The sequence below is a fragment of the Callithrix jacchus genome, chromosome 22, assembly GCF_049354715.1.
Source record: "Callithrix jacchus isolate 240 chromosome 22, calJac240_pri, whole genome shotgun sequence".
NCBI classification, from domain to species: Eukaryota; Metazoa; Chordata; class Mammalia; order Primates; family Cebidae; genus Callithrix; species Callithrix jacchus.
Genome location: NC_133523.1, coordinates 16,652,293 through 16,671,599, shown reverse-complemented (window position 1 = coordinate 16,671,599; position 19,307 = coordinate 16,652,293). Strand labels below are relative to the sequence as shown.

Sequence of the window (19,307 nt, the reverse complement as noted above, 5' to 3'; positions counted from 1 at the left end):
TGCCTCACCGCAGCCTTGCCGCCACCTTTATTGGGCACTCAGCCCTGAGGCTCTATACACACGCGCTGGGGGATGGGAGGGGGTGGGGTGTCACTTGGGGCAGGGACCCTCTGGCAGGAGGAGGGGTGGCTGGTGATAGAGCATGGCTCTGGGGACCGGCACCTGGGTCCCCGGACTGCTCGGTGATCCTCGAAGCTGACCTGGCGAAAGGGCGTGCAGAATCGTGACCTGGATCACCCGTGGGTGAACTGGCTCCCCCAGTTCTGGGCTCACTTGGGGGCATTGAAGGGCACGGCCCGCTGGTTCATGGGGTTGTCGGGAGAGCGGAGCCATTCCTTCTTGAGCAGCTGTTTCAGCTGCGACAGCCGCATGTTGGGATTTTCTTGTTTGAGCCGCGGCAGCTGGGCTTCCTCAAAGGCTGTGAAGGCTGCCCGCATGCGTCTTTCTGGGTGCCGATCGGCCGCCTCCTCCGCCACGCTGGGGGTGGACATGCGCGTCAGGGGGCCCTGGGTGAGCCTTGCTCCAAAAAGCCCGGCGGGCTCCCCGGTAGCCCCACCCCACCCCTTGGAGGCCTCAGACCCCGCCCCTAGAGGCCTCAGACCCTGTCCCTAGAGGCCCAGCCCCACCCCTGGGAGGCCCTAGGCCCCGCCCCCAGAGGCCCAGCCCACCCCTGGGAGAACCCCCCAAGTCCCGCCCCCAGGAGCCCAGCCCCACCCCTGGGAGGTCCCCGGCCCCGCCCCCAGAGGTCCAGCTCCACCCCTGGGAGGCCCCAGGCCCCGCCCCTGAGGAGGCCCGGGGCCTCGCCCAGTTACCTGAGCACCGCGATGGCGTCCTCGATGGTGCGCGCCTCCACGCTGCCCTCCTCCAGCACGCGGCGGTTCACGTTCTCCTCCAGCGGCACCTCCAGATGGCTCTTGGCTTTCTCGGCTGGGCGGGTGGGTGGGTGACAGAGACAGAGAGAGATAAGCAAAGATGCACAGTTCCAAGGAGATGAGACCGAGACTGGTGGGAGAAGCTAGGAACGGAGGGAGGCAGGAAAGGTGCTGGAGGAGGGGGATGGAATCCCGCCTTGAGCTGGGAAGCCCTCTTGGGACAGTCCCAACCTCCCGGCGCCCAGCTCCCTGCCTTACTTTCCTGCAGCCCTGCAAACAAGAGGACCCCGCGGGGCTGGGGGGCGGGGGCACAAGCCCAGCAGTTGTCTGTGCTCACAGCCAGGCCTGCCAGGAGGCGACCGACCCACCCCCCCTGCACCACTTAGAACTTCTCTGGGGACCAGGAGGGGGCTAATGGACGCGAGGCCCGCTGCCTCTGCAGTGGGCAAAAGTGCAGTTCCAGAGCGAGATGCGGCCCCACCTGCATCCGTGGCCTCCCTGAGCTGATGGTCTCGGCGCAGCGTGTCCTCGATCTGGGCCCGGGTGACCTTGCTGGACGTGGCCACTCGGGGCGCCTTGCCGCCCTTGAGCTTAGAGTCCTCCTCCTCCAGCAGGCGCTGCGTCTCCTTCTTACGTTCCAGCTGGTCCAGGCGCCGTTTCTCCTTCTCCTCCTGTGGAGGCCACATGGGTGCTCAGGCAGAGGACCCCCCCCCAGCGGCATCTAGCAGCCTGGGGTTCGAGTTTTCATCTCAGCCAATGAGGATTTAGGCCTTGTGCTGAGTGCAGGGGACACCCAGGAACAAGATGGGTCCCGGTGCTGCCCTGGGTGAGGGACAGGGGGGCCAACAGGGAAACCTTGGACAGGACGGGTGTGGATGGCTCTTGAAGAAGGGACAATCCTGGGTCAGAAGTGGGCCGGCCAAGGCGGAGAAAAGCTGGGGGACAGAAATGTCCTTAGCGGTGGAGCCGACCGTCCTAGGAAAAGGCGCTGAAGCAGGAGCCATTTGTTCTAACAGGAACAGCTTGGAGGCTGCAGTGGGAGTGAAGGGGAGTGGGAGGGGGGAAGAGGCTGGGAGGTAGAGGGCTGGGCTGTCAGGAGCCTCTGGGGGCCAGGGGGTTCATGTTGGATTCCAGGAGTCATAGGAGGCCTGGACCGGTTTCAGGCTCTGCCCTTATGAGTCAGGTGGGCAGTACTGTCCACCTTTCCCCGCTGAGGCTGAAACTGATCACACATCGGCTGCCCACCCCGCTGAGGCTGAAACTGATCACACATCGGCTGCCCAGGGAGGCCCTGACATTGGCAGGATGAGGGACATCTGGGCTCCAGGACTTGCCCTTGCCCTGTCCTCCACCTACCCGAGGGGGCCCAGCGAGCCCATGGTTTATATATAGTGCTGCTGGAGGCTCAGGTCGGTACTCTGCCCCCTGCCTGGCACTCCCGCAGGGCCCTGCCCTCCGACACCGCTGCCTGCCTGCTCACTGCCTGAGACTGCACTCTGACTCTCACACCTTTAGGCTCCCCAGGGATGATCCCCACACTAGCAGTGCCCCCCTGGAACACAACAGCTGCGTCTCCAGATAAATCTGGCAGAAGGAAATGTCCCAGAATGGGGGTGGACACGCCGAAGGACACTGCCAGGACCTGACCCCCACCCCACTTGCACAGCAGGAGAGTGGAGGAGGGGCTTAAAGTCAAGGCTGTTGGAGCGCACAAGCTGGGCTCCCACTGCTATGCTGAGGAGCCTCAGTTTCCCCCTCAGTCAGAGGCAACATCCTGAGGCTCCCCGACCCATGCGTGGCACACACACCTTCTGCCTCAGACAGGGCCCTGCCTGAGGCCCTTCTGTTCTGTTTTTTTTTTTTTTTTTTGAGACAGAGTCTTGCTCTGTCACTCAGGCTAGAGTGCAGTGGTGTAATCTTAGCTCACTGCAACCTCTGCCTCCTGATTTCAAGCAATTCTCCTGCCTCAGCCTCCCAAGTAGCTGGGATTACAGGCGAGCACCACCATGCCCGGCTAATTTTTGTATCTTTAGTAGAGATGGGGTTTCACCATGTTGGTCAGGCTGGTCTTGCTCGAACTTGTGACCTTGTGATCCGCCCTCCTCGGCCTTCCAAAGACTTGGGATTACAGGCATGAGCCACCTCACCCAGCTGTTTTCTTTTCTTTTTTTTTTTTTTCCCCCTGAGACAAAGTCTCCCTCTCTGTTGCCCAGGCTGGAGGGCAGTGATGGGATCTCGGCTCACTGAAATCTTTGCCTCCCAGGTTCAAGCAATTCTCATCCCTCAGCCTCCCAAGTAATCTTAGCTCACTGCAACCGTACAGGTGAGCACCACCACACCTGGCTAACCTTTTGTAATTTTAGTAGAGATTGGGTTTCACCATGTTGCCCAGACTGGTCTTAAATGCCCAACCTCAAGTGATCTGTCCACCTTGGCCTCCCAAAGTGCTGGGATTACAGGTATGAGCCACTGTGCCTGGCCAATGCATGATGTTTGAAGTGAGGAGAGGCGTCACTGGTGGAGGACTGCCTGGGAGGGGTACCAGGGAAACCCATGGGGGCTGAGAATCTTCTAGAGAGCAAGGGTTGACAAACTAGAGCCAACTGCCTGCTTTGGTAAAGTTTTATGAGAACACACCTATTTGCAAACCAACTGTCAGTGGTGGCCTTCTTGCTCAACGACAGGGTCTAGTGGTTTCCCGTCTGGCCCCTACATGAAGCCTAAACGATTCACCACCTGGCCCCTACTGACTCTACAACCTACTCCATACCTTCTCCCAGATACAGGTGGCACAGGTGTGCTCACAGGTACATTCTCTCTGACCTACATTCCTAAGACAGGCACTCTTTGCTGTCCCTTAATCAAACCTCTAAACAGGCCAGAGGTGTTAGTTTATGCCTGTAATCCCAGCACTTTGGGAGGCCAAGGCAGGTGGATTACCTGAGATTGGGAGTTCGAGACCAGCCTGACTAACATGGTGAAACCCCATCTCAAAAACAAAAAACAAAAAAAAGGTGACAGGAAAAGCAGGTAGAAATGTCCACATTCCCCCAAGAACTGGGCATGATGTCAGGAGAGCAGCCCCTAAACTGGGGGTGGGGGTGGGAGGACCGGTGTCTCAGCTACCCAGGGGGTGAAAACCAGGAGCTGGGGCTACAATGAGTCACTCGCGCCACCTACTGGGCCAAGCAGGTGAGCATCAGCCCTAAACCACTCCCCAGACACCAATTAAGCATGCACTGTGTACATGTGGCCCTGGGCTTTTTGACTGATTTTGAGTCACAGTTCGTTCTGTTGCCCAGGCTGGAGTACATAGCTCACTGCAGCCCTGAACTCCCAGACTCAAGTGATCCTCTTGCCTCAGCCTTCCAAGTAGCCAGGACCACAGGCACGTACCACCGTGCACGGCTAGTTTTTACATTTTTTGTGGGGATGGGGTCTTGCTATGTTGCCTGGGCTGGCCTCGAGCTCCTGGCCTCAAGCAATCCTCTCACTTCAGCCTCCCAAAGTACTGGGATTACAGGCGTGAGCCACCATGCTAAGCCACGTCTTTTAAAAAATAAAAACCTGGCTGGGCGTGGTGGCTCACGCCTGCAATCCCAGCATTTTGGGAGGCTGAGGTGGGTAGATCACGAGGTCAGGAGTTCAAGACCAGCCTGGCCAACGTGGGTGAAATCCCATCTCTACTAAAAACTACAAAAATTAGCTGGGCGAAGTGGCAGATGCCTGTAATCCCAGCTACTGGGGAGGCTGAGGCAGGAGAATCACTTGACCCTGGGTGGCAGAGGTTGTAGTGAGCCGAGATTGCGCCACTGTACTCCACCCTGGGGACAGAGTGAGATTCTATCTCAAAAAAATAAAAATAAATAAACACCTGGAAGAAGCTGTGGACCTGAGTCAGCAGGTGGGAATCAGGGGCCTGATCACAGCGTTTCTCAGCCTCAGCACTGCTGACACCTGGAGCTGGCTCATTCTTTGCTATGGGGGTGTTCTCTGCATTTTAGGGTGTCACCATCTCTGGCCTCTATCAGCTAGATGCCAGCAACACCCCCCTCCCCAAGTTAAGACAACCAAACACATCTCCAGGTGCTGCCAAGTGTCCCCAGGAGCAGTGACTCTACGGTCAGTGTGATCATCTAGCCCAGCCCTGGCATTCCTCAGAGGAGGAGCCAGTCCACAGAGGGCAGTGACCACCTCATTGTCCACACACAAGCCAAGACCTCGCCACCCTGGCCTTTGCACACACCATTTCCTCTGCCTCCTTCCCCTCTGCCATCACTAGTACCTCCTGGCGTTTTTTGGGTTTTTTTTTTGAGATGGTGTCTAACTCTGTCGTCCAGGCTGGAGTACAGTGGTGGAATCTCGGCTCACTGCAACCTCCACCCCCTGAGCTCAAGCAATTCTCCTGCCTCGGCCTCCCAAGTAGCTGGGATTACAGGAGCCCCCGCCACCACACCTGGCTAATCTTCATATTTTGAGTAGAGTCAGGGTTTCACCGTGTTGGCCATGCTGGTCTTAAACTCCTGACCTCAGGTGACCAGCCCATCTCAGCCTCCCACAAGTGCTGGGATTACAGGCATGAGCCACTGCACCTGGCCTTTTTTTTTTTTTTTTTTTTTTGAGATGGAATCTCGCTCTGCTGCCCATACTGGAGTACACTGGGGAGATCTTAGCTCACTGCAATCTGCACCTCCTAGTTCAAGTGATTCTCCTGCTTCAGCCTCTAGAGTAGCTGGGACTATACACACAGTTATAGTCTACGCAGTTATTTTATTATTTTGAGGCTGAGTCACACTCTCCCCAGGGCTGGAATACAGTAGCATGATCTGAGCTCACTGCAACCTCCGCCTCCTGGGTTCCATCTATTCTCCTTGTCTCAGCCTCCCAAGTATCTGGAATTACAGGCATGTGCCACCACGCCCAGTTCATTTTTTTGTATTTTCAGTAGAGACAAGCTTTCACTATGTTGGCCAGGCTACTCTTGAACTGACCTGGTGATCTGCCTGCCTTGGCCTTCCAAATATTTTTGTGGTTTGAGTAGAGAGATGGGGTTTTGGCTGGGCACCGTGGCTCCCGCCTGTAATCCCAGATACTTGGGAGGCCGAGGCGGGTGGATCACCTGAGGTCAAGAGTTCCAGCCTAGCCAACATGGTGAAACCCCGTCTCTATTTTTTTTTTTTTTTAAATAGAGTAATCACCTCAGGTGATCCGCCTGCCTGGGCCTCCCAAAGTGCTGTGATGACAGGCATGCGCCACCATGCCCAGCCCCTCCTGGCCTTTCAGACAAAAGCTGAGAGGAGTCTCTTGCCATTCACCCACACTGACATAGGGACCACTGGCTCACCCATGCACACGTGGGCCACGGGGGCTGGGGGCGCCTCTTGCTATTCACCCACACTGACATAGGGACCACTGGCTCACCCATGCACACGTGGGCCACGGGGGCTGGGGGCGCCTCTTGCTATTCACCCACACTGACGTAGGGACCACTGGCTCACCCATGCACACGTGGGCCACGGGGGCTGGGGGCGCCCCTTGCTATTCACCCGCATTGACGTAGGGGCCACGGGCTCACCCATGCGCATGCGCGCCACGGGGGCTCAGTGCGCACGCACCTTGCGCTGCTCCTTCCTCATGACGTGTTTGTCGTCGTCCTTCCAGTAGGCATCCTCGAGCTCCTTCTGCTTCCTCGCATCAGCGGCCGCCTTGGCCTCTGCCCTCCGTGCCCGGGCCGCTGCCGACTTGGTGTTCTCACCCTGGAACTTCTTGGGCATCCCTCAGCAGGCTGTGGGAAGAGGACGGGGGCCGGGGAGCCGGGGCCGGTGGGGACAACGGCACTCAGCACCTCCAGACTCACACCTGGGCGGCCAGGACCCTCCTGGGGCCTCCGTGGCCTTCTCTATGTAAAACAAGGGCTCTGGACTTAAGTGTTCTCCTTGTAAAAGTTTAAGGCAAAATTCATATCATGACACCAAATAAACCCATTTAGGCTGGGTGCGGTGGCTCTTACCGGTAATCCCAGCACTTTGGGAGGCCGAGGCAGGAGGATCACTTGAGGTCAGGAGTTCGAGACCAGCCTGTCCAACACAGCAAAACCCCGTCTCCACTAAAAATACAAAAGTTAGCTGGGGGTGGTGGTGTGCGCTTGTAGTCCCAGCTACTCAGGAGGCTGGGGCAGGAGAATCGCTTGAACCCAGGAGGTGGAGGCTGCAGTGAGGCAAGATCATGCCACTGAACTCCAGCCTGGGCGATGGAGCAAGACTCGGTCTCAATGAAAAAAACAAAAAAACAATTTAAAGATGTAGAATTCAGGCCAGGCACAGTGGCTCAGGCCTGTAATCCCAGCACTTTCGGAGACCAAAGCAGGTGGGTCACTTGAGGTCAGGAGATTGAGACCAGCCTGGCCAACATGGCAAAACCTTATCTACACTAAAAATACAAAAATTATCTGGGCATGGTGACACATGCCTGCAATCCCCGCTACTCAGGAGGCTGAGGCAGGAGAATTGCCTGAACCCAGGAGGCGGAGGTTGCGGTGAGCCGAGATTGCGCCATTGCACTCCAGCCTGGATGACAGAATGAGACTCCATCTCAAAAAAGAAAAGTGTCTTTTAAGTATATTCACAGTGTTGTACAAATACCACCTCTGTCTAGTTCCAGAACACTTGTATCCCCCCAAAAGAAGCCCCATCGCCATCAGTAGTCACTCCATATTCCTCCTCCCCTGGCCCCAGGCAAGCACCAATCTGCTTTCTGTCTCTGTGGGTTTGCTTGTTCTGGACACCTCATATCAATAGAATCATAGGCTGGGTGCGGACGGCTCATGCTTGTAATCCCAGTGCTTTGGGAGGCTGAGGTAGGAGGACTGCTTAAGGCTAGGAGTTCAAGACCAGTCTGGGCAACACAGCAAGACTCCATCTCTACAAAATAAAAAAATTAGGCACAGTGGCTTGTGCCTGTAGTTCCAGCTACTTAGGAAGCTGAAGTGGGAGGACCGCCTGAGCGTAGCAGGCTGAGGCTACAATGAGCTGACTGTGCCACTGCACTCCAGCCTGGGCCACAAAACAAGACCTTCTTTTAAAAGAAAAAAAAAAAAAAAGAAGTGAGCCACCAATACGTGATACAATGCAGTTGAACCTCAACAACATGAAGCTGAGTGAAAGAAGCCAACACAGAAGTCCGCACAGTGTGAGAGTCCATTTGTTTATTTATTTTGGAGACGGTCTCCCTCTGCCGCGCAGGCTGGAATGCATTGGCGAGATCTCAGCCCACTGAAGCCTTGACCTCCTCAGTCAAGCGATCCTCTCACCTCAGCCTCCTAAACAGCTGGGACTATAGGTGCAAGCCACCATGCCTAGCCTTTTTTTTTTTTTGAGACAGAGTTTCGCTCTTGTTACCCAGGCTGGAGTGCAATGGCGCGATCTCAGCTCACCGCAACCTCTGCCTCCTGGGTTCAGGCAATTCTCCTGCCTCAGCCTCCTGAGTAGCTGGGATTACAGGCACGCGCCACCATGCCCAGCTAATTTTTTTTTTGTATTTTTAGTAGAGACGGGGTTTCACCATGTTGACCAGGATGGTCTTGATCTCTTGACCTCGTGATCCACCTGCCTCGGCCTCCCAAAGTGCTGGGATTATAGGCGTGAGCCACCGTGCCCGGCCATTTATCCCCATTCTAAGGAGGAGAAGCCAGGGTCTCCGGCCAGGTCATACAGGGCTGAGCCTGGTTAGCTCCAAAGCCTGTTTTCAGTTGAAGGTGGGGAAGGCCATGCAGCTGAGAAATTAACAGCACTCCATCAGGGTACCGACTGAGGATGCCAGTGCTGTGCCATCCACAGCATGAGACTTCAGCATTCTTCTTATTTTATTTTCAGACGGAGTGTTGGTCTGTCACCCAGGCTAGAGTGCAGTGGTGCAGTCTCAGCTCACTGCAACCTCCACCTCCCTGGTTCAAGTGATTCTCCTGCCTCAGCCTCCCAAGTAGCTGGGACTACAGGCCTGTGCCACTATGCCTGGCTAATTTTTGTATTTTTAGTAGAGATGGGGTTTCATCATGTTGGCCAGGCTGGTCTCAAACTCCTGACCTCAGGTGATTCACCCGCCTCAGCCTCCCAAAGTGCTGGGATTATAGGCGTGAACAAACACGCCTGGCAGTTTCTGCTGTTTAAGCCACACCATCAGCCCAAGCTGAAAAGTAGACACTCTTCTTTGTGTGGTGAACGCTCACTCACACACACGTCATTCAACAAACATGTACTGGGCACCTAATATGTGTGCGATGCTGGGGAAAGAGGTAGCAAAAATGAGCTCCCTGCCTGCATGGGACTCCCAGACATCAAGACCACCAAATGCCATCAGAGTGGGGAGCCCAGAGAGGGTTCCCAACTCAGTCTGGGTCAAAGGGCTTCCTAGAGGAGACATCTAAGGAAAACCCTGAAGGAGTTGGGGAGATCCCAGCCTGCACGGGGGACGCAGGAGATAGGCTAGAAAAAGGGGCGATTTTGTATTCCAAGGAAATGGGAAGGTGTGGAGGGCGTTAGAGCCGAGAGGCCCAATCTGTGGGTCATACAAGCCCTCTGGGGTTGGTGAGGAGGTGGACTCTCTGGATGGCAGGAGCTGGGAGCCCAGGCGGGACCCAGGGAGTGGCTCAGGCTGGGCAAGGGGCACACTTAGGAGGGGATCAAGACCCCACGGATGTGAAGGCAAAAGAATAGAATACGAAGCTCAACAATGCCTCATCCAAGCAGCCCTCCCGGCTATCCCTTCTGGATTCCCCCACCACTAAGTCCCCTACAAGAGGCCGGGGGCGTCCGCACCCAACTCTGTCCCTGTCAAGACCGGAAGCTGCCCAGGGGCAGTCCGGGATCGGGTGGCCTCGAACACTAGCTGTAGCGCGGGGCTTCAGTAGTCTGGTCTGGAAATGGGCATCATCCCCAATCAGGTCCGGGACGCGGAAGTGCTCCCGCCTCCCAATACCCCTCCTCCAGCCTTCCCAGGGGAGGGTCCTAGGCCAAACACCCCCCACCCCGCGCCTCTGCCCCCCCGAACCCAGGTTCCGCCCGCGCCGCGGCCGCTCCTACCTCCTTACCCCAGCGCCGGCCCAGTCGCGCCTCCGTGACGTCACTACGGGGCCTGCGCGCTGAGCTCCTGGCGACGCCCGCTCATTGCTCCTCGGTACCGCCGCCATCTTGGTAAAGGAACGGTTGGCTGGGCCTCGGACCCAAGTCAGGGTAGTCGGCGATTTCTTTGTCTTTTCAAAATGGGGACACTTCATACGTCCTCATTCCTTACTTTCACTTTATATAATAACGAACCAGGAGGGGCGGACAAAGGCGAAAGTCTGGAACGTTACCTTTACCAACATGGCCTATGCCCGGATTAAAGATGACGGCTGCGACTACACACGTGGTCCGGCGGCTTCAGCCAGGAGCGGCCTGGCCACCAGAGCGCGCCCGCGGTCTATGAGGGGACCAGACAGAGCCCAGAGGAAGCCTCTCCGCAGCTCTTATCAATCCCTTAGCACGTGCTTTCCTAGTCCTGAGTCTCTGCGTTTCACTTGCGATGCTGGGTCGGGGCTGGGAGAGGCGAGATAAATGGGGCAGAGAAATTAACACACACTGCGCAGTCCAGGTGAGGAAACAGGCTCAGAGTGACCAGGAATTGAGTTTGGCCAAAATGTAACCGCAAGTAGGCTCAAATTCTGTCTCTTGCCCCTGCCGGTGCCTCCTCCTGGATTGCTGACCCGCTCCCCACTTGTGCAATATTATTTCTGAACGTTATTTAGCAATTAGGTTCGGGGCGCCAATGTGTCTTAGGCACTGTGCTTTAGGATTTCTGCATTTACTACTTCTTAGTGTCCTCATCAGTAAAAATGGCAATATTAGGGGTCTAAGGATGGCTACCAGGGTCCTGACTGTGGGGAGGGAAAAGCAAATGCATTTGGGGCAGTTCGGGTAGGACTACTTGATCACAGACTCCATTCCCTAAAAGGCTTCCCCTCAGCGACCCTGCTGGGACCTAGGTCCCAGTGCTCGAGGCACCTCCCCAGCTCTAACGCCTCGCCTGGGTTCCCATTGTCCCACAAGACTCCTCCTGCCTCCCACTCCATCTCCCTGGCCCTCCCTCCCTTCCTTCCGTTGGCTTTCGGCTCAGGTGGCAGCAGCCCCCTTCTTACAAATTGCCTGGGGCAGTCCTGCCTCAGCGAGTTTCCCCAGGAATTTCCCAGGTTTTTCCATGGGCAGCTCCCTCCCCGGCTTCAGGCCTTGCCCTAAATATCCCCTCCTCAGAGAGATTCTCCCAGATACCCCCCAACCAGGCAAAAGGGACACCTCCTTCTCCAGCCCTTTCTTTTCTTTTCCCTTTCTCTCTCTCTCTCTCTCTCTCTCTCCTTTCATGTTGGCCAGGCTGGTCTCAAACTCCTGACTTTGTGATCTACCTGCCTTGGCCTCCCAAAGTGCTGGGATTACAGGTGTGAGCCATCTCGCCCGGCCTCTTCTTTTCCTTCCTTCCTTCCTTCCTTCCTTCCTTCCTTCCTTCCTTCCTTCCTTCCTTCCTCCTTCCTTCCTTCTTCCTTCCTCCCTCCCTCCCTCCCTCCCTCCCTCCCTCCCTCCCTTTCTTTTCTTCTTTCTTCACAGTCTTGCTCTGTCACCCAGGCTGGAATGCAGTGATGTGATCTTGGCTCACTGCCACCTCTGCCTCCCGGGTTCAAGTGATTCTCCTGTGTCAGCCTCCTGAGTAGCTGGCATTACAGGCATGTGCCACTGTGCCTGGCTATTTGTATTCTTAGTAGAGAGGGGTTTCACCCATGTGGGCCAGGCTGGTTTTGAACTCTTGATCTCAAGTGATCCACCCGCCTCAGCCTCCCAAAGTGCTGGGATTACAGGCATGAGCCACTGCACCCGGCCCCTCTTTCCTTTTTATTTCATCGAGTTGTTTTATCTGTTTGTGGACTTGTTTAGTTTTGCTCACCCCCATGGCTTCCATGTTCAGAGGTGAAGTTCCTGCACCTGGAGAGATGTTTGGCCTTTAGAAGAAGAGGCTCAGGCTGGGCGCAGTGGCTCACGCTTGTAATCCCAGCATTTTGGGAGGCTGAGGCGAATGGATCATGAGGTCAGGAGTTCAAGACTAACCTGGCCAAGATGGTGAAACCTATCTCTACTAAAAATACAAAAAATTAGCTGGGCATGGTGGCACGAGCCTGTAGTTTCAGCTACACGGGAGGCTGAGGCAGGAGAGTCACTTGAACCTGAGAGGCAGAGGTTGCAGTGAGCCAAGATTATGCCATTGCACTCCAGCCTGGGCGACAGAGCAAAAGTCCATCTCAAAAGAAGGAAGAAGGAAGAAGGAGAAGGAGAAAAGCGAGTGGGGAAGAGGGGAGGGGGAGGAGGAGGCAGCTCAGTATAACCATGTATTGAACCTTCCACTGATAAAGAGCCAGGCTTGTCACATCTTCCCAACCAGCGTCTTCCTCCTTCATATTGACATAACTTAGGGGTTATGGTCAAGTGAATTTCTTTTTTTTTTTTTGTTATTACAGTCAAGTCTTATAACAAGGTCAAGTGAATTTCAATCTAGAACGAGCTATGTCTTCGGCAAGGTGACTTCTGGCGTCTCCCAGGCATGCCGCCACGAAGTACAGAACGGCTTCTCCTGTTCCAACATTCTAGAGCTTTTAGGGGTGCACGTCCTCAAGTAAGTACTGAGGTCCTACTGTACGCCGCAGCTGGTGCCACACAGCAGGATGAGACAGAAAGGCCTCTGGTTGCAGGGGACTCAGAGTTGGAAAATCATCCTGGCTGCTCACGGTGGCTCAGCTTGTAATCCCAACCCTTTGGAAGCAAAAGGCGGGAGCATCACTTGAGGCCGGGTGTTTGAGACCAACCTAGGCAATATAGTGAGACCCCATCTCTACAGAAAATAAAAATACTAGCTGGGCGTGGCGGCATGCTTATTCTCCCATTCAAGAGGATCGCTTGAGCCCGGGAGTTGGAGGCTGCAGTGAGCTACGATAGCAGCCAGCCTGGGCGAAAGAGCCTCTCTTAAAAAATAATAATAATGTCTGGTGTTGATGGGATGACATTAAAATAAAAATAAAATAATAATAATAATAAAGGCCAGGGGCAGTAGCTCATGCCCATAATCCCAGCACTTTGGGAGGCTGAGGCAGGCAAATCACCTGAGGTCAGGAAGTGGAGACCAGCCTGGCTAACATGGTGAAACCCCATCTCTACTAAAAATACAAAAATTAGCCAGGTGTGGTGGCACATGCTTGTAATCCCAGCTACTCAGGAGGCTGAGGCAGGAGAATCACTTGAACCCAGGAGGCAGAGGTTGTGTGAGCTGAGATCATGCCATTGCACTCCAGCCTGGGCGACAGAGCAAGATTCCATCTCATAAATAAATAAATTAAATTAAAGACCAGGCACAGTGGCTCATGCCTGTAATCCCAGCACTTCAGGAGGCTGAGGTGGGCGGATCAGTTAAAGTCAGCAGTCTGAGAACAGCCTGGCCTATATGGTGAAATCCTATCTGAAAATTATCCAGGTGTGGCATGTGCTTATAATCCTAGCTACTGGGGTGGCTGAGGCAGGAGAATCTCTTGAAGATGGGAGGCAGAGGCTGCAGTGAGCTGAGATCACGCCATTGCACTCAAGCCGTAAGACTTTGTCTCAAAAGTAATAATAATAATAAAATAAAATAAATAACGATCCTAATCATGACTAATTGTATCCAGGGTTGAAATAGGGTTGTGGAGGCCCACAGCCTGGGCGATCAAGGAGGGCTTCTCAGAGGTGGTGGCATTTAAACAGAGCTCTGAATCTTGAGAAGGAAAGAGCTGAGTGAAAAAGAGAGGGAAAGGTGTGCTGGGCAGAGGGAACAGCATATGCAGAGGTGAGGAGGTGAGTATAAAGTGAGGAAGACAAAGGTAGCCGCAGACCACAGTCAGCTAGCAGTTGGCCCAGCAGTTACAGCTAAGTTGTGGAGGTTTTTTTTCCAGACGGAGTTTTGCTCTTGTTGCTGAGGCTGGAATGCAGTGGCGTGATCTCGGCTCACCACAACCTCCGCCTCCTGGGTTCAAGTGATTCTCCTGCCTCAGCCTCTCAAGTAGCTGGGATCACAGGTGTGCACCACCATGCCTGGCTAATTTTGTACTGTTGGTAGAGACTGGGTTTTCCATATTGGTCAGACAGGTCTCAAACACCTGACCTCAGGTGATCCACCCGCCTCGGCCTCCCAAAGTGCTAGATTACAGGTGTGAGTCACCACGCCCGGCCCACCCTTCCATAATTGAGTTTTAGCACAAGTGAATATAAGAGCATTGGCCAAACCACAAATATGTCCAAACCTCCCCATTTCCTGGCCAAAGGGAGTGAATGCTAGTTTCACCCCAGCAGGTTCCCCTGCCTTTTAAGTAAAAAGATTATTGGCCGGGTGCAGTGGCTCATGCCTGTAATCCCAGCGCTTTGGGAGGCCAAGGCAGGCGGATCATGAGGTCAGGAGTTCAAGACCAGACTGGCTAATGTGGTGAAACCCCGTCTCTACTAAAAAATAAAAAAATTAGCTGGGCATGGTGGCTTGTGCCTGTAACCCCAGCTATTTGGGAGGCTGAGGTAGGAAAATTGCTTGAACCAGGACGTGGGAGGTCGAGGTTGCAGTGAGTTGAGATGGTGCCACTGCACTCCAGCCTGGGCTACAGAGCAAGACTTCATCTCAAAAGAAAAAAAAAAGATTATTAAAATACTTAGAAAATGGTCCCCACTAGCTGTTGGCATGCAGTCAGGGCACCGTCCTGCTCCCAGACCTCTCCTCACATCGCCCCACAGTTCCTGTCGTTCCATAATGCACCCCTCGCTTTCCCTTTCTGAGATGAGCAGAACGCCTCCCGGTGTTTCTTCCTTCACGGCAATGAACCCATAAACCCACCTGGGTTTCACTGCAGCCTTTTCTGGTGGTAACTGACACCAACAGGACTATAGGACCAGATGTCCTAGTGAGATTGAGCTGAGACCCTCCCTGCCAACAACCAGTACCCTCCACTCAGCAAAAGGGGGCACATGTGAGGCTGGGCTGAGTAGCTGGGATTACAGGCGCTCACAACCACACCCAGCTAATTTTTGTATTTTTTTTTTTTTTTTGTATTTTTAGTAAAATAGGGTTTTACCGTGTTGCCTCGGCTGATCTCAAACTCCTGGGCTCAAGTGATCCTCCTGCCTCGGCCTCCCAAAGTGCTGGGATTACAGGCATGAGCCACCACGCCCAGCACCATTTCAAAATCTTTTAAGGAAGCTGGACACAGTGTTGTGTACCTGTAGTCCCAGCTACTCAGGAGGCTGAGGCAGGAGAAACGCTTGAGGCCGGGAGGCGGAGGTTACAGGGAGCCGAGATCTCACTATGGCACTCCAGCCTGGAGGACAGAGCCAGATCCTGTCTCAAAAGCCAAAACCAAAACCAACATGTCGCTCTCCACTGGTACCTCCCACTGGGGACAACTTAGAATTTGAGTGTCCATGGTGGGACTTTTCTATTGGAGAGAAGATTTAGAATAGAAAGACAAAATTCTCATGAGGTGGTCATCTGTCGACTTATTTATTTATTTATTTGAGACAGGGTCTCATTCTGTTGCTCAGGCTGGAGTGCAGTGATTCGATCACAGCTCACTGCAGCCTCGACCTCCCAGGCTCAAGTGATTCTCGTGCCTGAGCCTCCTGAGTAGCTGGGACTACAGGTGTTTACCACCATGCCCAGTTACTTAAAACATTTTTAAAAATTAGCGATCAGGTGCTGGGCGAGGTGGCTCACGCCTGTAATCCCAGCACCTTGGGAGGCTGAGGTGGGTGGATCATGTGGGCGGATCACGAGGTCAGGAATTCATAACCAGCCTGGCCAACATGATGAAACCCGGTCCTTACTAAAACTACCAAAAAATTAGCTGGGCGTGGTGGTGGGTGCCTGTAATTCCAGCTACTCGGGAAGCTGAGGCAGGGAATTGCTTGAACCCAGGAGGCAGAGGTTGCAGTGAGCTGAGATTGTGCCACTGCACTTCAGGCTGGGCAACAGAGAGAGACTCTGTCTCAAAAAAAAAAAAAGCAGAAAAAAAAACCCCGTAGAAATGTATTGTCTCACAGTTCTAGAGGCCAGAAGTCCGGAGTCAAGGTGTGGACAGGGCCGGTTACTTCTGGAAGCTCTGAAAGAGAGTCCGTCCCAGGCGTCTCTCCTGCACCTGCTGGCTTCAGCCGTCCTTGGCAATTCCTTGGCTTGTGCCCATACACTCCAGTTTCTGCCTTCTTCACCACATGGCACCGTGCTCCAAATCCCTTCGTCTTTGTTTCTTTTATTTTTATTTACTTTTGAGACGAAGTTTTGCTCTCGTTGCCCAGGCTGGAGTGCAGTGGTGTGGTCTCAGCTCACTGCAACCTCCAAGACCCCGGTTCAAGTGATTCTCATGCCTCAGGCTCCCGAGAAGCTGGGATTACAGGACCACCTAATTTTTGTATTTTTAGTTGAGATGGGGTTTCACCATGTTGCCCAGGCTGGTCTCGAACTCCTGACCTCAAGTGATCCACCTGCCTTGGCCTCCCAAAGTGCGGGGATGACAGGCATGAGCCACCACACCCAGCCCTCTTTCACTTTCTTATAGTGTCATTTGAAGAATAGAAGTTATTAATTGTAGTGTAAGTGTGGTAGGCAGAATTGTCACGACCCTCACCCTTGTATGATGCCCCCCATGAAGAGTGGACAGAACCTGTGAATATGGCATGATACCGCTTCCGTGATCATGCAGCGTATATGGCAGAAGGAATGCTGCAGGACTAACCAGGATTACTAATTGGTTGCACATGAGTTCATTAAGAGGGAGCTTATCTAGCTGGGCTCAGCCTCATCACCTGGTACCTTCAATCTGGGATCTAGACACCAGAGATAGAAAATTCCAGAGAGTTTCAAAGTGCAGGAAAAACTGGGCAAGCAAATCTGGCTGTCTTTTATTTATTTATTTAGAGACAGGGCCTTGCTCTGTCACCCAGGCTGGCATGCACTGGTGCACTCTCCACTCACTGCAACCTCTGCCTGTCGGGTTCAAGTGATTCTTGTACCTCAGGCTCCCAGGTAGCTGGGACTACAGGCACACACCATCGTGCTGGGGTGATTTTTGTATTTTCTTTTCTTTCTTTTTTTTTTTTTTGGAGACAGAGTTTCACTATGTTGGCCAGGCTGGTCTTGAACTCCTGACCTCAAGTGATCCACCTGCCTCGGCCTCCCAAAGTGCTGGAATTAAAGGTGGTGAGTGAGTCACTGTCCCTGGCCAAGGCTAGCTTTGAAGATGGAGGAGGCTACGTGGCAGTACAGATGGCCTCCAGGAATGGAGACCCAGGGACCTCCATCCTACAACTAACTAGAGGGAGCTAAATCTGCCACAAGCATGTGAAAGTGAGATCGAGGACTCAGGGCTCCAGGTGAGAACACAGCCCTGCCCGCACCTTGATTGGAGCTGGAGCTGGCAAGACCCTAAGCAGAAAGCCCAGCACACCACACCTAGCTGTCTGCCCTGCAGATCCACGAGCTAACAGATGGTTCTAAGCTGCTAAATACAGTAGTTTTTGTTTGCTATTGCTGCATAACCAAAACTTCAGAAAACTCTCTGAAGTTTCTATCTCTGGTCTCTAGACCCCAGATTGAAGGTACCAGGTGATGAGGCTGAGCCCAGCTAGGTAAGCTCCCTCTTGATGAACTCACGTGCAACCAATCAGTAATCCTGGTTAGTCCTGCAACATTTCCTGTTGCCATGTATCCACCAGCACTTTTCTGTATTTATTTCACTTTTTATGATGAGCTTAAAAAATCATTCTCATGATAGACATTTTCTTTCTTTCTTTCTTTCTTTTTTTTTTTGAGATGGAGTTTCACTCTTGTTACCCAGGCTGGAGTGCAATGGCGTGATCTCGGCACCGCAACCTCCGCCTCCTGGGTTCAGGCAATTCTCCTGCCTCAGCCTCCCGAGTAGCTGGGATTACAGGCACGCGCCACCGTGCCCAGCTAATTTTTGTATTTTTAGTAGAGATGGGGTTTCACCATGTTGACCAGGATGGTCTCGATCTCTTGACCTCATGATCCACCCACCTCGGCCTTCCAAAGTGCTGGGATTACAGGCTTGAGCCACCACGCCCGGCCTTGATAGACATTTTCTTCTAAAATTTTTACAGTTTTAATTTTTCACATTTAAGTACTTAAAATCAAATTTTTTTCTATGGTATGAAGTAGAAATCTGATCCCTTTTTCCCCCAAAGGATAACAATTTTCCTGGTACTTCTGGGAGCCAATCATTTCTTCACAGATCAGCAATTACAATTCAGTCATGAATCAAAATTCTGTGTAAAGGAGAGCTGGCTTCTGGCCTCTTAACTTTGTGTATGATTTAATTTGTCTATCACTGTGTAATTGTGTGAGCCAGACTGTCTGAATTACCACAGCTCTCTAGTTATCTGCCAGATGTCTGGTACAGTAACTTATCTCTCTTGTTCTTCAAGAGTAGCTTGACTGTTTCAAATAAGATTTAAAATAGTTGATCAAATTTCATAAGAAAACCTGTTGCAGCCAGGTATGGTGACTCATGCCTGTAATCCCTGGCACTTTGGGAGGCCAAGGTGGGCGGATCACAAGGTCACGGGTTTCAGCCAGCCTGGCTAACATGGAAACCCCATCTCTACTAAAAATACAAAAATTACTCAGGCATGGTGACACCCGCCTGTAATCCCAGACCCTCAGGAGACTGAGGGAGGAGAATCATTTGAACCTACGAGGCAGAGGTTGCAGTGAGCAAAGATGGCACCACTGCACTCCGGCCTGGGTGACAGAGGAAGACTCCGTCTCAAAAAAAAAAAAAAAAAAAAAAAAGTTAGACACGGAGTTCCGATTTGACTCAGCAATTACATTTATCAGTGTAGACCGAAGCAAATGAAAACGTACGTCTACACAAAAATTCGTACAGATGTTCGTAGCAGCATCATTCACAATGGCCAAAAAGTGCAAAGGACTCAAATGTCCATCCACTTGTAAGTTAAATGGAGTACATCCATACAACGGAATATCGTTCAGAAATAAAAAGGAATGAAGTACTGACAGATGCTATGACATGGATAAATCTTAAAGATCTTATGCTAAATGGGAGAAGACATTCATCAAAGAACATAGAGTGTATTCAATTGGTATGAAATGCCCAGAACAGGCGAACTGGAATAAGACAGAAAGTAAACGAGTAATTGCTTAGGGCTGAGGGCATGAAGCAGAAATGGGGAGGAACTGCTGATAGGTGTGGGGTTTCCTCTTGGAGTGATGAAATGGTTGCACAACTCTGTAAATACGCTCTGAAACATTTAATTGTACATTTCATGGTGTTCAAATTATCAGTCAGTAAAGCTGTTTTTTTAGGAAGAGAATGTTCTC

General features: G+C 52.9%; 1 protein-coding gene across 3 annotated transcripts; it reads right to left on the bottom strand.

Moving 5' to 3' along the window:
• On the bottom strand, positions 1 to 9,983 carry CCDC124 (coiled-coil domain containing 124). Of its 3 annotated transcripts, XM_008987508.3 has the most exons (6): positions 9,950 to 9,983; positions 6,883 to 6,978; positions 6,488 to 6,657; positions 1,354 to 1,543; positions 813 to 927; positions 1 to 477 (listed from the first exon to the last, which is right to left on the bottom strand). In XM_008987508.3, exons 3-6 carry the CDS (start codon positions 6,644 to 6,646, stop codon positions 270 to 272), a joined length of 672 nt encoding a protein of 223 aa, XP_008985756.1. In that variant the 5' UTR covers positions 6,647 to 6,657; positions 6,883 to 6,978; positions 9,950 to 9,983; the 3' UTR covers positions 1 to 269. The 3 variants fall into 3 exon arrangements, with proteins under 3 accessions (XP_008985756.1, XP_002761944.1, XP_008985755.1); XM_002761898.7 differs by lacking the exon at positions 6,883 to 6,978; XM_008987507.5 differs by lacking the exon at positions 6,883 to 6,978 and having other exon boundaries at positions 9,958 to 9,983.
• Between the last annotated feature and the right edge of the window lie 9,324 nt (positions 9,984 to 19,307).